This window comes from Bombina bombina, chromosome 6 (assembly GCF_027579735.1).
Source record: "Bombina bombina isolate aBomBom1 chromosome 6, aBomBom1.pri, whole genome shotgun sequence".
NCBI classification, from domain to species: domain Eukaryota; kingdom Metazoa; phylum Chordata; class Amphibia; order Anura; family Bombinatoridae; genus Bombina; species Bombina bombina.
The window spans coordinates 60,156,498-60,174,667 of NC_069504.1; the positions used below are offsets into that span (position 1 = coordinate 60,156,498).

At 36.2% G+C, this 18,170-nt stretch overlaps 1 protein-coding gene across 1 annotated transcript in view; it reads right to left on the reverse strand.

The window, feature by feature from the left end:
- SFMBT2 (Scm like with four mbt domains 2) overlaps positions 1 to 18,170 on the reverse strand; it is a 393,890-nt gene that overhangs the window by 46,988 nt on the left and 328,732 nt on the right. Inside the window, exon 18 of the mRNA XM_053716427.1 lies at positions 10,681 to 10,856. Coding sequence (XP_053572402.1) covers positions 10,681 to 10,856 — 176 coding nt within the window. The remainder of the gene's footprint in view (positions 1 to 10,680; positions 10,857 to 18,170) is intronic.

Sequence of the window (18,170 nt, forward strand, 5' to 3'; positions counted from 1 at the left end):
TTTACACGCCCTTCCCATCAGCTCAACCTAACCCCGCTACACTATTAATACTTTACACGACCTTACCCCCAGCACAACCTAACCCCACTACAATATTAATACTTTACACGACCTTACCCCCAGCACAACCTAACCCCACTACAATATTAATACTTTACATGCCCTTACTCCAGCTCAATCTAACCCCACTACAATATTAATACTTTACACGCCCTTCCCATCAGCTCAACCTAACCCCACTACACTATTAATACTTTACACGACCTTACCCCCAGCACAACCTAACCCCACTACACTATTAATACTTTACACGCCCTTACCCCCAGCACTACCTAACCCCACTACAATATTAATACTTTACACGCCCTTACTCCCAGCACAACCTAACCCCACTACACTATTAATACTTTATACGCCCTTACCCCCAGCTCAACCTAACCCCGCTACACTATTAATACTTTACACGACCTTACCCCCAGCACAACCTAACCCCACTACACTATTAATACTTTACATGCCCTTACCCCCAGCACTACCTAACCCCACTACACTATTAATACTTTACACGCCCTTACCCCCAGCAATACCTAACCCCACTACACTATTAATACTTTACACGCCCTTACCCCCAGCACTACCTAACCCCACTACACTATTAATACTTTACACGCCCTTACTCCCAGCACAACCTAACCCCACTACACTATTAATACTTTACACGCCCTTCCCATCAGCTCAACCTAACCCCACTACACTATTAATACTTTACACGACCTTACCCCCAGCACAACCTAACCCCACTACACTATTAATACTTTACATGCCCTTACCCCCAGCACTACCTAACCCCACTACACTATTAATACTTTACACGCCCTTACCCCCAGCACAACCTAACCCCACTACACTATTAATACTTTACACGCCCTTACCCCCAGCACAACCTAACCCCACTACAATATTAATACTTTACACGCCCTTACTCCAGCTCAATCTAACCCCACTACACTATTAACAAACAAAATAAAGTAATTAAATGCACAACAAAGAATAAGAAACACAACCAAAAAACCTAGCAATAAAAATCCATTACCAAAAAAAACCTAGTTACAAAAAAACACAACCAAAAAAACCTAGCACCAAAAAACACAACAACAAAACATTAAACAAACAAGACAACAACAAAGCATTAAACAAAAAAAAATTAAACAAAAAACATTAATCAATAGTAATAAAGAAAACAAACCAGCTGTAATCCAATATGATCCAGAAGATCATTTAAAAAATAAATAAATTAGGGCCACAAAAAAAATGAAAGCCACCCCCCAAAAAAAAGCCTTGGATCATCTTCTTTTCTTTATCAGTTGTACATCCAATTGATCCAGACAATGAAAAAACAAAACAAAAAAAAGACCCCAAAAAATCCCTGAAGGGCCATTTCTAATCCACAAGGGGTGTCAGCAGTGGTCCTCCAGATTAACAGTGAATGCATTGGTCCTCCCCGGCAATGGCGATGGCTCCTCAGCCGCTCCTCTGCAGCGATAACTACTCTGCGTTGACCATTTGCTTCTTTCACGATCTTTTATTCATGCTGTCCGGCAGCACACTCGATTTAGGATGTTATTTATTTTCTTTTATAGGAATTAGAACAAATTCTGAAGAAAGGATGGGGAAAGAAGAGGAGGGTCACTGCCAGAGAGGATCCATCACCACCGCCACCATGGAGGAGCTGTCGCTGGGGAGGACCACTGCTGTCACCACTGACCTGGAGGACAACTGCTGACGCCACCAAGAACCTTGTGGATTACAAATTGCCCTTCATGGATTTGGCTTTTATTTGGTGGGGGGGGGGGGCTTTTTATATATTGTATATGTTTCTTGTTGCTAGGTTATTTGGTTGTGTTTTTGTTGCTATTTATTTTGGTGATTGATTTTTGTTGCTAGGGTTTTTGGTGATTGATTTTTGTTGCTAGGTTTTTTAGCGATTGATTTTTGTTGCTAGGTTTTTTAGCGATTTATTTTTGTTGCTAGGGTTTTTGGGTGAATGATTTTTGTTGCTAGGTTTTTTGGTGACTGATTTTTGTTGTGTATTTTAATACTTTGTTTTGATTTACTGCTGTTTGTTTTTATTTTGTGGGGCTATTTTTTTATTTGTTTCTTCATTCCACATAGATGAATTACATCTTTGAATAGAAACATATTTGCAATATACATGTATTGGAAAAAATGTTTCTAGTAAAGGTTATCCCTGTTTTAGTGTTAACATTTTTCTCTGCACGTGCATGTGAGGCATAGCTAGATATTCTCAATGCACCAGTATTTTACATACTGTAGCTGCTCAGAGAGCCTGTGCGGTTGTATCATGTGAGCAATTAGCAAATTGAGTCACTACCAGACTGTACAAACACATTAGGCTCTCTGAGCAAGTGCTGTGTTTAAAATGCTGGTGCTCGGTGCATACTTAAATACAATTTTAAAACAGCTATAGCTTTTTTTTTTTTTTTTTTTTTTAAATCAAAGTTTTTTTATTAAGGTATTTGGTGATACATAATGTAAAACATAACATCGTGTAAATCAACTCAGTAACATAACATGTCTAAAGTAGAAGAGAAATACAGGAACCCCCGCTTTGCTAATGTGTCTAGAAATATGAATAAAACTATTGAGGGTTATAACATGCCATGTCCTAAATTTAAATAAGTCATACATATTATCCTGTTAACTATTTTCATTATACCTTAGATTTTATTTTCTGTTTTAAAATTACCATAGTACCTCTTTATTTGGTTAAGCTGTCTACTAGAATGATATTCTCAATTAAAATATTTAGCACAATTTCATATAGATAGAGGTGAGAGTTAGATTCTTAACGTGAAAGAAAAACTACAGTATAATGCAACACCTCCCAACCTAGACCGGGTCACTCTTGTACCCTGATGATAAAATATTAAACTAGAGAGGGTCTCATCTGGAACATATGGTCTCTCTTGGACCCAGACAATGTTTGCATAATTCTTAATATTAAATAATGATATTAAATATGAATAACAAATACCCAGAATCATTAATTTTCATAACAGTGAGGAGGAACTATCAAAGTATACACATGACGTTAGACGTTTTACTCAGTGTCTACACGCCTTGGTCGTAATCTGACATTTAGTAAACTTGAAATGAACATGCAGGATACCCTGTATAGGAATAATTGGGGACAGGCAAGGTCCGCCTAGGGTAAAATATAAATAAACAAAACTAGTATCCCTATGATATGAGTATCCCTAATATGGCTTACAAAAAAGGGGGGGGGGGGGTTAGTCTATTATATACTTATCATCAGAGACTAATAACTGCAGTCTGTCTCCGTGTTCTCAGTGATCTATAAAAATACCCCTGCAATGTATTAAATAGGTTCTGCATGCCCCTTTAATGACGATCCTAGTCTCAAATATAGTGTTGTTCATTACCTGCTCCATGTTAACATCAACTATTTGTATTACATCGCCATATGGAAGTTTCTTAGGGCACTAATATATATATTCACCAAACTATTTCATAATCCCTATAACAAATGAGTTGTATTCATTAGGCAAGCCTGAAATATTATGATACACAATGAAATAGCGTCCCTACATCTCTTTCTAATCAAACTGACATTTACTTTGTGGCTAACTAATTAAACATCCTTAGCTATAGAAATTACAAAAGGAGCAACTATTAAGGCCTAACATATCTTAGACTATTAATACTAAGTACAAAGTTAAACATAAGAGACAGCAATAAAAAAAAAAAAAAAGGGGCAACATAGTTATGTTTAAAAAGATGAGACTCCATACACCTGATAGCTCTCCTTCTGTAATTGTGACCGAGCCTTTAGGCAAGGAGATCTAATCAGGTGCAAGAGAGTATGGTATTCATTACCAAACATCCAGTACTATCCCACACCTACTCTCGCATGGCAATTAAGAAATAGGTAGAACACATCTCGTAATGATATACTTCTGGCTGTATAGTCCCCGGTGTTAGACATGGCGGACCTAAACTGTAGCTGCACATTCAACAGATCCTCCAGGCTGTCGCTCCTCTGTGTGCTGCTAGCCATGATCTTCAGCACTTCTGAGTGCCTGGTAAGTGTGAAGCCCTCCCGACCCCGGCAAACAGCTATAGCTTTTATTAGAAGCAATTTTGCTATTATATGTATATTACAAAAATGCTTCTATTCAAAACTGAAATGCATCCATGTGGATTCAAATTTTGGCTGCAATGTCCCTTTAACAGTGTAGTGGGGTTGTGGGTGCGCTGGGGGTAAGGGTGCATAAGGGTTAATAGCTTAAAGGTGCTTACTATGCATATACAATGTTTGATTTATCTGCAATTTCTTGTATAATGCATATTTTTTGTAGTAATTGTAGCGATTTTAAATAGCTAGTTTACTTTTTCGTGTTCTATTTTTGTAAAACAATATCTATTTTTCAATATATAAATATTATTGCAGACAGTAACCACAACTTTATTTTTTTTTTATAACTACATTTGTTTAACTTTTCAATGTTAAACATTATGCAGTTATGTAAAACTATAAATTTGCCGCTACTGGGCTAGATTACAAGTGGAGCGCTAATTTATTGCGCATCCATAAACAGGAAAATTTGCCAGTTTACGGGTGCACGATAAATAACCAGCCATTACAAGTGCCTGATTAATGCTGTACAGTGAGCTCGCAGTAGCAATTAGAACCAGAGATCAGATGGTTAATATTCAAATTGTGCCCCAATTGCCCCAAAAATACAGTGTGAGGTTTCATAATAAAATAAAAAATGGTAGCATCTTTATTTTTTTTAAATAACTGCATAATGCAGTTTTTAGTGGTTAAATTGTGTGGGTGTGGGGTGTTAGAAAAAAAACGGCACTGAAAAGTGCCCTTTTATTGCGGTCTATGGAGACTGTGGGGCCGATTTATCAAGCAAGGCTGCTCCATAACTTGTCCTCCTGCTCTGAGGCCGCGGACAGAAATCACCCCCCTGCTAGCGGCCGATTGGCCGTGAATCTGCATGGGGCGGCACTGCACCAGCAGTTCACAAGAACTGCTGGTGCAATGATAAATGCTGACAGCATATGATTTCAGCATTTATCGATGTGCAGCGGACATGATATGCTACTTTATATCATGTCTGCTCGCACATTGATACAGTTGTGCTCATAATTTTACATATCCTGGCAGAATTTACGATTTCTTGGCCATTTTTCAGAGACTATGAATGATAACACAAAAATGTTTCTTTCACTCATGGTTAATGTTTGGCTGAAGACATTTATTATCAATCAACTGTGTTTACTCTTTTTAAATAATAATGACAACAGAAACTACCCAAATGACCCTGATCAAATGTTTACATACCCTGGTGATTTTGGCCTGATAACATGCACACAAGTTGATACAAAGGGGTTTGAATGGCTATTAAAGGTAACCATCCTCACCTCTGATCTGTTTTCTTGTAATTAGTGTGTGTGTATAAAAGGTCTGGACTCCTGACAGACCCTTGCATATTTCATCCACTGCTGCACTGACAATTCTGGATTCTAAGTCATGGGGAAAGCAAAAGAATTGTCAAAGGATCTGCGGGAAAAGGTAGTTGAACTGTATAAAACGGGAAAGGGATATAAAAAGATATCCAAGGAATTGAGAATGCAAATCAGCAGTGTTCAAACTCTAAACAAGAAGTCGAAAATGAGGGGTTCTGTTAAAACCAAACCACGGTCAGGTAGACCAACTAAAATTTCAGCCACAACTGGCAGGAAAATTGTTCGGGATGCAAAGACAACCCCACAAATAACTTCAGGTGAAATACAGGACTCTCTGAAAACATGTGGTGTGGCTGTTTCAAGATGCACAATAAGGAGGCACTTGAAGAAAGATGGGCTGCATGGTCAAGTCGCCAGAAGAAAGCTATTGCTACGCAAATGCCACAAAGTATACTGCTTACAATACACCAAACAGCACAGAGACAAGCCTCAAACCTTCTGGCACAAAGTCATTTGGAGTGATGAGACCAAAATTGAGCTTTTTGGCCACAACCATAAACGCTAAATTTGGAGAGGAGTCAACAAGGCCTATGATGAAAGGTACACTATTCCTACTGTGAAACACGGAGGTGGATCGCTGATGTTTTGGGGATGTGTGAGCTACAAAGGCACAGGAAATTTGGTCAGAATTGATGGTAAGATGAATGCAGTATGTTATCAAACAGAACGCCTCATTTTCCACTTCTTGATTAGAGTTTGAACATTGCTGATTTGCATTCTCAATTCCTTGGATATCTTTTTATATCCCTTTCCTGTTTTATACAGTACAACTACCTTTTCCCACAGATCCTTTGACAATTCTTTTGCTTCCTCATGACTCAGAATCCAGAAACAACAGTGCAGCACTGGATAAAAGATGCAAGGGTTTGTCAGGAGTCCAGAAACTCATTGACCTCTTATACACACACACTACAGGGAGTGCAGAATTATTAGGCAAGTTGTATTTTTGAGGATTAATTTTATTATTGAACAACAACCATGTTCTCAATGAACCCAAAAAACTCATTAATATCAAAGCTGAATAGTTTTGGAAGTAGTTTTTAGTTTGTTTTTAGTTTTAGCTATTTTAGGGGGATATCTGTGTGTGCAGGTGACTATTACGGTGCATAATTATTAGGCAACTTAACAAAAAACAAATATATACCCATTTCAATTATTTATTTTTACCAGTGAAACCAATATAACATCTCAACATTCACAAATATACATTTCCGACATTCAAAAACAAAACAAAAACAAATCAGTAACCAATATAGCCACCTTTTTTTGCAAGGACACTCAAAAGCCTGCCATCCATGGATTCTGTCAGTGTTTTGATCTGTTCACCATCAACATTGCCTGCAGCAGCAACCACAGCCTCCCAGACACTGTTCAGAGAGGTGTACTGTTTTCCCTCCTTGTAAATCTCACATTTGATGATGGACCACAGGTTCTCAATGGGGTTCAGATCAGGTGAACAAGGAGGCCATTTCATTAGATTTTCTTCTTTTATACCCTTTCTTGCCAGCCACGCTGTGGAGTACTTGGACGCGTGTGATGGAGCATTGTCCTGCATGAAAATCATGTTTTTCTTGAAGGATGCAGACTTCTTCCTGTACCACTGCTTGAAGAAGGTGTCTTCCAGAAACTGGCAGTAGGACTGGGAGTTGAGCTTGACTCCATCCTCAACCCGAAAAGGCCCCACAAGCTCATCTTTGATGATACCAGCCCAAACCAGTACTCCACCTCCACCTTGCTGGCGTCTGAGTCGGACTGGAGCTCTCTGCCCTTTACCAATCCAGCCACGGGCCCATCCATCTGGCCCATCAAGACTCACTCTCATTTCATCAGTCCATCTAACCTTAGAAAAATCAGTCTTGAGATATTTCTTGGCCCAGTCTTGACGTTTCAGCTTTTGTGTCTTGTTCAGTGGTGGTCGTCTTTCAGCCTTTCTTACCTTGGCCATGTCTCTGAGTATTGCACACCTTGTGCTTTTGGGCACTCCAGTGATGTTGCAGCTCTGAAATATGGCCAAATTGGTGACAAGTGGCATCTTGGCAGCTGCACGCTTGACTTTTCTCAGTTCATGGGCAGTTATTTTGCGCCTTGGTTTTTCCACACGCTTCTTGCGACCCTGTTGACTATTTTGAATGAAACGCTTGATTGTTCGATGATCACGCTTCAGAAGCTTTGCAATTTTAAGAGTGCTGCATCCCTCTGCAAGATATCTCACTATTTTTGACTTTTCGGAGCCTGTCAAGTCCTTCTTTTGACCCATTTTGCCAAAGGAAAGGAAGTTGCCTAATAATTATGCACACCTGATATAGGGTGTTGATGTCATTAGACCACACCCCTTCTCATTACAGAGATGCACATCACCTAATATGCTTAATTGGTAGTAGGCTTTCGAGCCTATACAGCTTGGAGTAAGACAACATGCATAAAGAGGATGATGTGGTCAAAATACTAATTTGCCTAATAATTCTGCACTCCCTGTAATTACAAGCAAACAGATCACAGGTGAGGATGGTTACCTTTCATAGCCATTCAAACCCCTTTGTTTCAACTTATGTGCATGTTATCAGGCCAAAATCACCAGGGTATATAAACTTTTGATCAGGGTCATTTGGGTAGTTTCTGTTGTCATTATGATTTAAAAAGAGTAAACACAGTTGATTAATAATAAATGGCTTCAGCCAAACACTAACCATGAGTGAAAGAAATGTTTTTGTGTTATCATTCATATTCTCTGAAAAATGGCCAAGAAATCATAAATTCTGCCAGGGTATGTAAACTTTTGAGCACAACTATGCCCCTGTGTGTTTACTGTAAATATATATGTACTTATTACTATTATTATATTATTATATATATTTACTCTTTGCCGCCCATCGCTGTGAGACTTACCCCCTTCGTTGCGCTCAGTTTTCTGCTGTGTCTCATGACATGAGAACGAGGCTCCCATTGGAAGCTATGGAAGCACGCTCTCGTGCGCGCAAAGCTTCCCTGCAATGCAAATGCGAGGTCACGTTTGCATTGCACTTAACTTGCAATAACAGCGCACATTTTGCACTCCACTCGTAATCTAGCCCACTGTCTTTCATGACATTTATATAACAAAAAATACATATTATTGTTTACAAAAAAAATAGAACACGCAAAATATAAAGCTACAAAACCACTAATATTTCCTATGGGAGACACTGCCACTGTTGGCACAGAAATGGAAAGCCCACTTTTTTTAATATATCACCAGACCCACAGACTGCAAGACTTGGGAGGCCAGAAAGTCAGTTTTTCATGGGTCTGACTATGTTTTGAATATTGGGGCTATAAAGAAAACAATGGAAAAAGAACATTTTAGTACCTCTCTGTCACAGACACCAGCTGGGAGCATCATTTTATCTAAATCTTCTTATTTACATTTTTTTTTTGTGTAACCAGAACATAAGTTCAGCAATGTTCAGTGTGGGTGGGGTAATAATAGATAAAATCAGCTATTTCAAAGGAGAAATAAAAGGTGAAGGAGCTATTTGTAAACAATTTAACACACTCCAGTAGGTAAAATTGATCATTAGAAACACAATAAAAGGGGATAAAAATATTAGTGTTCACTGTCCTTTTAAGTATGGTGCATTCTACACAGTGATTGGTTAGCCTAACTAGTAACAGCACACAACACCAAGAGCTTTGATTCCACAAGGCTCTAGGTTTTAAAAACCTTTTAAACTAGACTAAAAAATTACAGTTTTTTAAAAAAAGCATGCAGACCTTTTGCAATACATTGATTAACTGCTATTTACTATGCATGTATAATAACCCTTTAATGAATACATTTATGCATAGATAAATAAATACATGGATAAATACATAAATAAATAGATTTTTAAGTAAATATGTGCGAATAAAAAACAAAGTTGTACTAGGAAATATAAAAAAGATCCAAACTTGCATATTCTTTTAAACATGTAATTATTATCTTAAGGATAATCATTTGATTTTGATTTCAATTATAAAGGATGTATTTAAACATTGTAATTTATTTTCCATCTGTTTTATATGCTAAAAACTGCTGACCATTTTAAGTAATTGAAGAGGCTTCAAATTATATTTGAAAGGATGAGGGAGATGTAAGGCGGGGGAGATATAGTACGGGAGACACAGACTGATATATAGGGCGTGCGGAGAATGAAAACCAGAGAGGAAGATTTGTCATGTCTGAGAAGTGTAGAATAGATCTTTGTAGTATTTTGTTTCTAAAAAATATATTGATGCCTCATATGTAGGTGCATCTTATATCATAAAATAAATAGGTAATTTATGCTTTTTTCAGTTAAGAATAATATTCATTTTTATGTAATTTAGGGTGTTGAACACAATATCATAGTAGAGGCATCAACATCTAAATACAGGTAGAACATCCTTTATCCAAACTGCTTGGGACCGGAAAAATGTTTGGAATTGGAATAGTTTGGATTTTGGAATATTTGCATCTTTGAAATCGGACAGTTTGGAGAGGAGATGGGACCAAGTGTAAACAACAATATCTTATGTCATTTAGGCAATATTTACATATAATAATACATCTTATATTTGTAACTAAAGGTATTTTTATATATTATTTCCTTTTTTGTATACATATTACCATCAGATTGTACAGTACTGTAATCAGAAAGGTAATATTTGTTCTTTTTAATAAATATAGAATATTATTTGCATTTTAAAAACACAAAAAACAAAATCAAAGACACAGGCAGAGAAGATTGTTATTTACATGTGGGGAATAATAGTAATTTTTGATCAGTTTACTTTTTAAAAAAATATTAATTAGAAAGTTTGGATTTCAGAATAAGTTTGGATTTTGGAATTTCGGATTTGGGTATTTCTACTGGTGTATACTAAAGGGTTAATGAAGAATTTTTCGTCTCTGTTGTATCTAAAAAATGTCATTTTTGTTAGATGAAGGCATTCCTGTTATATTTAGTTGGCTTAGATCTATTTTTTATGCAATAAAATAAAAGATTTGTGTCATATTTATATTTAAAGTACCCTCATTATTTGTTATTTATAGATTTTATACAGCGATACTTTTAGAATTTAGTAGGAGTTAGTTCCACTTACTGTATTTGGTCTTTGTGTGAACGGCACAATTTTCTGGGCATATTCCAGTGATCAGCATCGGACTAAACAAATTTGGACAGCATTCCAATTTAGTGCAGACCCTTCTGCAGAAATCTGCAACTTGATCAGATGTTCGCACAATCTTTACTGTTGATCTATACGTTTTTCCTTTGTATCTGTGGAAAAAAACATAGTATGTTTAAAAAATATATACAGAAATGCTTCAGACTTTTATTTAGGGGAGGTTTTGTTGGACTTTTATTTAATTGCCTTTTTTATTCTAGGTAAGCACTAAGGAACATTTCAGTTTGTTTTAAAGATTTGAATGCATTGCAGGAGCTTTACCGAACCATTTATATAAGATTACCGCATTCAGATTACACTAAATCAATGGTATATCAGCTGACTTCTACATTAATATAATATTTTATACTTTTTAATGTGAATAACGTTTTAAGCATAGTGGGCTAGATTACAAGTGGAGTGCTAATTTATTGCAGGCTCGTAAAAGGGCAAACTCGCCCATTTACGGATGCACGATAAATAACCAGCCATTACAAGTGGCTGGTTATTGCTACCGTGAGCTCGCTGTAGCAATTAGCGCTCAGAAAATAAACTAGAGGTCACAGATCAAACAGCACTCGGAATCATCCAACTTAAATGCTCAAAAGTTGTTTGGGTATCATGTCCCTTTAATAAGCCAATAATATTAACTAAAAAGGGCAGATAGAAAAAAAAATCCTTGTTTCCCTTCGTCCCTTCCATCCACCTTTTCTTCCCCTCTCTCCTCTCCTTACTTCTCCTTTTTCCTCCTCCCTAAATAAAGAGCCATTAAGCTTTTGCTTTTTCTTTTAAAATAGAACTTGAAGAGGCAAAAGGTTTTATAAACTATTTTTGAACCTCTTCAATGTTTTAATTAAATTATTATTATTATTATCGGTTATTTGTAGAGCGCCAACAGATTCCGCAGTGCTAGATCCCCTTATTTTTGAAAAAACATTGTCATGTGTTGTTCTGTCAAACTGTAAATCCACTTTCTCTACTTCTTCTCAGAAGGATTATGATACTGGTGACTACAGCATATATATTATATAGGAAGTAAGATTTTACCCAGGTCTATAGAAAGTTTTAGGTGTAGAAGATATTTTGTTTTTATTATGATAAACTCCCATGTGATATATCTCAGTGAGCATTTTCTAATGCTCCAGTAATGAGTGCGCTGAGCTGTGTACAACGTGCACACATCACATTAACGCATGGACAGATATCATAAGGAAAACACAAAACAGGAGGAGTACTGGCAAGCTGTAAATTGTTTACCGTTCACTAATTATAGTTAATTAAATGAAATATTCTCTCTGTATGTTCTGATTGTGTTTCATGCTGCATTAGTCTAGTTCACATTTAAAAAGTAATTGATTTTGCTTCTTCCTGTTGTGAGACTGAATTTGTTCCAGGCCATAATGTTTCCTTAGACAACTATATAGTGTAATACTCAGCTTCTGTGCTATTTACAGAGTCTATTACTGCTGTAAATAGCATTAGGTGAAATTCAGCAAAGTGCTCCACATCTTATTTCAATTGTGGGAATCGGAAACTTGTCAAGAATTAAGGTCATTTCTAAAACTGTGATAGATTGCTAGTGAATATGTTAGTCTGGGGTCTTTATTCCATAATGATGCTGGGCTGTAGGTGAGCGCTTTTTATGGGTGTCAGACTGGACATTTTAAATTAAGGGCCAGACTGCAGTGGAGCCCCAACAGTTACGCGTAAGCGTTAAGGAGTATATTGCGGTTGTTTGCAAGCGCCAGGTTTACAGCTGGTATTACAAGTTGAAAGTAAAGACAATCGCCTGAGCACACTCACAATTTACACTTGATTGATTACTGTGTCCACAGAGCTCTGGTTAATTGCTTTGCAAAACAGTGTCACAAAACACATTAATAATACATAACAAAGTACAGTTACTCTCATAATAAAACAAACTCACAAAAAATAAAAAATAAGAGATATTGCACAAAAAGTTATAAAAGATCAAAGATATAAGGTCTCAGGTGTTAAAAAAAAGACAGGCAAGGGGCTTTAACATAGAGATACATACATATGACTGTCTAAAGATGTATATGTGTGTGTGTGTGTGTGTGTGTGTATATATATATATATATATATATATGTGTGTGTGTGTGTGTGTGTGTACATATGTATTTATATCTATTAATGTGTATTATGTATTTACAGACATATATAAACATGTAAATACATAAAAACATATGTACACATATATAGACAGATCTAAACTATAATCGCCTTTGTAACGCGTCCATCGCCGTTGTCAGTTGCGCAAGCATCCAAGAGTTACAAAGTTGGCATTTGATATCCAGTATAAATTGAGACATTGTAACGATCACAAACTTGAACATTATTTTGGGCATTTATGCAATTGCACATCAATAACATTATTGTATGTTTTTAAGCTGTCTAACATTTTCAGGCTTTTTATTATTTATTTTATATGTCTTAACCAATAGTAAATTGCTATTATTGTTCAAAATTAGAACTACATTTTTGTACTCAGGAACAGTGAAGTGTTTTGCATACACATAAGTATAAGCCACACTGAACGATTGAGGTAATAGAACTTCTAGATTTTAACACTTAGTGCTTTCAGCGCCTTTCTACTCATTTTCACTTTCTACTGATAAAAATTGCTCACCTTCAGCCTAATAATATCCAGCCTGACACTGCTAAAAAGTGCTCACCTACACCGTAATAATGTCCAACCTGACACTGATAAAAAGTGCTCACCTACACCCTAATAATGTCCAACCTGACACTGATAAAAAGTGATCACCTACACCCTAATAATGTCCTGCCTGAAACTGATAAAAAGTGCTCACCTACACCCTAATAATTAGTGATGCACCGCAATGGCAATTTGGACCGAAACCGAATCCGAAAATCCGGGATGCACTTGGTCGAAAACCGAAACTGATACCGAAAATGTATTTTTTCAAAATAATTTTTTTTTTTTTTTGCATAATTAGAGCCAATAAAAAAAATCCCACACTTTTATAAAAAGTAACACACTAAAATTGGACAAAAATATCTTAAAACAATAACATGCTACACAATAGTTTTACCATGAAAAAAAAAAAAAAAAAACAGGCAAACAATTAGTTCTATGTAACAGAATCATATTTAACAGTTTTTTTTTTTACCAATTATCCAAATAAAGTATAGTTCTAGAAAACTCATTATATGCAGAACAGTAAGTCAAGAAATAAACTTAAACAGCAGTTCTAGGCTAGCATCAAATTTGAAACATGCTACACAATAATTTTACCGAAAATAACAGGCAAAAAAACTGAAAAACGAAATAGCCAAAAATGCCATTTTCGGCCGAAACTTTCTGCGGCCGAAATTTCGATGCATCCCTACTAATAATATCTAGCCTGATACTGATAAAAAGTGCTCACCTACACCCTAATAATATCTAGCCTGATACTGATAAAAAGTGCTCACCTACACCCTAATAATATCTAGCCTGATACTGATAAAAAGTGCTCACCTACACCTTAATAATATCTAGCCTGATACTGATAAAAAGTGCTCACCTACACCCTAATAATATCTAGCCTGACACTGATAAAAAGTGCTCACCTACACCCTAATAATATCTAGCCTGACGCTGATAAAAAGTGCTCACGTACACCCTAATAATATCCAGCCTGACATTGATAAAAAGTGCTCACCTACAGCCAAATAATGTCTAACCTGACACTGATAAAAAGTGCTCACCTAAAGCCTAATAATGTCTAACCTGACACTGATAAAAAAGTGCTCACCTACAGCCTAATAATGTCCAACCTAACACTGATAAAAAGTGCTCACCTACAGCCTAATAATATCCAGCCTGACACTGATAAAAGTGCTCACCTACAGCCAAATAATGTCCAACCTGACGCTGATAAAAAGTGCTCACCTAAAGCCTAATAATGTCCAGCCTGACACTGATAAAAAGTGTTCACCTACAGCCCAATAATGTCCAGCCTGACACTGATAAAAAGTGCTCACCTACAGCCTAATAATGTCCAGCCTGACACTGATAAAAAGTGCTCACCTACACCCTGATTATGTCCAACCTGACACTGATAAAAAGTGCTCACATACAGCCTAATAATGTCCAGCCTAACACTAATAAAAAGTGCTCACCTACATCCCAATAATGTCCAGCCTGAAACTGATAAAAAGTGCTCACCTACTCACTAATAATGTCCAGCCTGACACTGATAAAAAGTGCTCACCTACAGCCAAATATTGTCTAACCTGACACTGATAAAAAGTGATCACCTATAGCTTAATAATGTCTAACCTGACACTGATAAAAAATGCTCACCTATAGCTTAATAATGTCCAACCTGACACTGATAAAAAGTGCTCACCTACAGCCCAATAATGTCCAACCTGACACTGATAAAAAGTGTTCACCTACAGCCCAATAATGTCCAGCCTGACACTGATAAAAAGTGCTCACCTACACCCTAATAATGTCCAGCCTGACACTGATAAAAAGTGCTCACCTACAGCCCAATAATGTCCAGCCTGACAATGATAAAAAGTGCTCACCTACAGCCCAATAATGTCCAGCCTGACACTGATAAAAAGTGCTCACCTACAGCCCAATAATGTCCAGCCTGACAATGATAAAAAGTGCTCACCTACAGCCCAATAATGTCCAGCCTGACACTGATAAAAAGTGCTCACCTACAGCCTAATAATGTCCAACCTGACACTGATAAAAAGTGTTCACCTACAGCCCAATAATGTCCAGCCTGACACTGATAAAAAGTGCTCACCTGCACCCTAATAATGTCCAGCCTGACACTGATAAAAAGTGCTCACCTACATCCCAATAATGTCCAACCTGACACTGATAAAAAGTGCTCACCTACACCCTAATAATGTCCAACCTGACACTGATAAAAAGTGCTCACCTACACCCTAATAATGTCCAACCTGACACTGATAAAAAGTGCTCACCTACAGTTTAATAATGTCCAGCCTGACACTCATAAAAAGTGCTCACCTACAGCCCAATAATGTCCAACCTGACACTGATAAAAAGTGCTCACCTACACCCTAATAATGTCCAACCTGACACTGATAAAAAGTGCTCACCTACACCCTAATAATGTCCAGCCTGACACTGATAAAAAGTGCTCACCTACAGCTTAATAATGTCCAGCCTGACACTGAAAAAAAGTGCTCACCTACAGCCCAATAATGTCCAACCTGACACTGATAAAAAGTACTCACCTACACCCTAAAACTGTCCTGTCTGAAACTGATAAAAAGTGCTCACCTACAGCCCAATAATGTCCAACCTGACACTGATAAAAAATGCTCACCTATAGCTTAATAATGTCCAAACTGACACTGATAAAAAGTGCTCACCTACAGCCTAATAATGTCCAACCTAACACTGATAAAAAGTGCTCACATACAGCCTAATAATGTCCAACCTGACACTGATAAAAAGTGTTCACCTACAGCCCAATAATGTCCAGCCTGACACTGATAAAAAGTGCTCACCTACACCCTAAAACTGTCCTGTCTGAAACGGATAAAAAGTGCTCACCTACAGCCCAATAATGTCCAACCTGACACTGATAAAAAATGCTCACCTATAGCTTAATAATGCCCAACCTGACACTGATAAAAAGTGCTCACCTACAGCCTAATAATGTCCAACCTGACACTGATAAAAAGTGCTCACCTACAGCCTAATAATGTCCAACCTGACACTGATAAAAAGTGTTCACCTACAGCCCAATAATGTCCAGCCTGTAAGGTTTTTACCACCCGAAACATCACAACTTTAATAAAATAGAAGTTATTTTAAAATTAGTGAGCAAAATATAGGGGCAGAACAAGGAAAATACAAGTTGTAAATGGAAATAAAATGAAGACGCAAGGTTGAAATTCTGAAACCTAGATAATAATAATTAAATTCTGTTTCAATTCTAAATATAAATATTAAATACAATATATATATATATATATATATATATATATATATATATATATATATATATATATATATATATATATATATATATATATATTCAGATGCATATTATTGCTTAATACTGTAAACAAACATTTAACATCATTTTAAATATATAAAGATTATTTAGAAAATGTTACAAAACATTTTTCCCTGTAATATTTTATTATAATGTGCTCAGATATTAAAGCTATTATAAGCAAAGAATTAGCTTTAATACAAGGGAGTAAGACAAGCAATTATTAGTTGAAATCATCACTGTTTAATTAAGAACAGGTTGTGCCATATTGCTTTCATTAGCTTGACAATTTTAACCAAGGTAGAGCAGTGAATGTGATTTACTAAACTGGTAAAAGATCAAAGGTTACACAATAAAAGGACAAGATTACTGTGTTCCTATTTCAATAGCTACATAGAATGCTCAAAAAAGCTGTATAAATATACGCCCATTCAGAAGTCACTAGTGAAGTATTTCATTAAAGGGTCAGCAAAGGACATAACTATATGTTAACAATACACTGATAATATATATTATTTAAGGGGGGGAGCGGAAAAGTAACCTTTTGTCAGAAAAGGTGGAGAAAAATCAAGGATTTCTTAATAAAAAAAAGATATTTTTTAATTTAAATCAGTTTTTTTTTTTTAATAAAATGTTTTTTGAGGAAATATCTATCTAAAGATAGTTTCTATTTAAGATACATTATAATCTAAAGTTTATTCATCCTGAAATACAGATTAGTTTTTAATTATATAACAATATTCTGTATATTAATGGCTGTAATGTTTGTTTTTTAGTAAAATAATTCCATTAATCCATTCACAATGGCATGCTCTCCCAGAGGTCTCTGTAAGATTACTTTGGGAATTTTTTCTATCTTGAAGATATTATCACATATTATTGGTTTTCTAGTTCTCAAAACCGTGAATTTGTGTCTGCAGAAATAATGCTCCCCTTCTTCACAGCAAAAATGTTATAAAATAAACATGCAGAGTTGAGAAATAGACCTTAAAGGGACATAATCATTAATAAAAAACTTTTGGATTTCAGAAAGAGCATACAATTTTCATATTTACTTCTATGATCAAATTTGCTTCATACTCTTAGTATTCTTTGTTGAAGAAGAACAATGTTCTACTGGGGTCTAGCTGAACAAATTGAGTGACACAGTGACAAGCAGCTAGCTCACAGTAGTTCAGTAGTCTGAGTAGTAGTCTGAGCTAAACTATGTATGCTTTTACACAATGTATACCAAGAGAACGAAGCAAATTATATAAGGGAAGTAAATTAGAAAATTGTTAAAAAAAATGCATGGATCATGAAAGTTTAATTTTGATAATCAACCCATACTAAGTTTCAAAAAGCTCACTGAATAGAAGATTGTTTCAGGTGTAATAGATCTGCACAAGGACCTAAGTGTGAGGA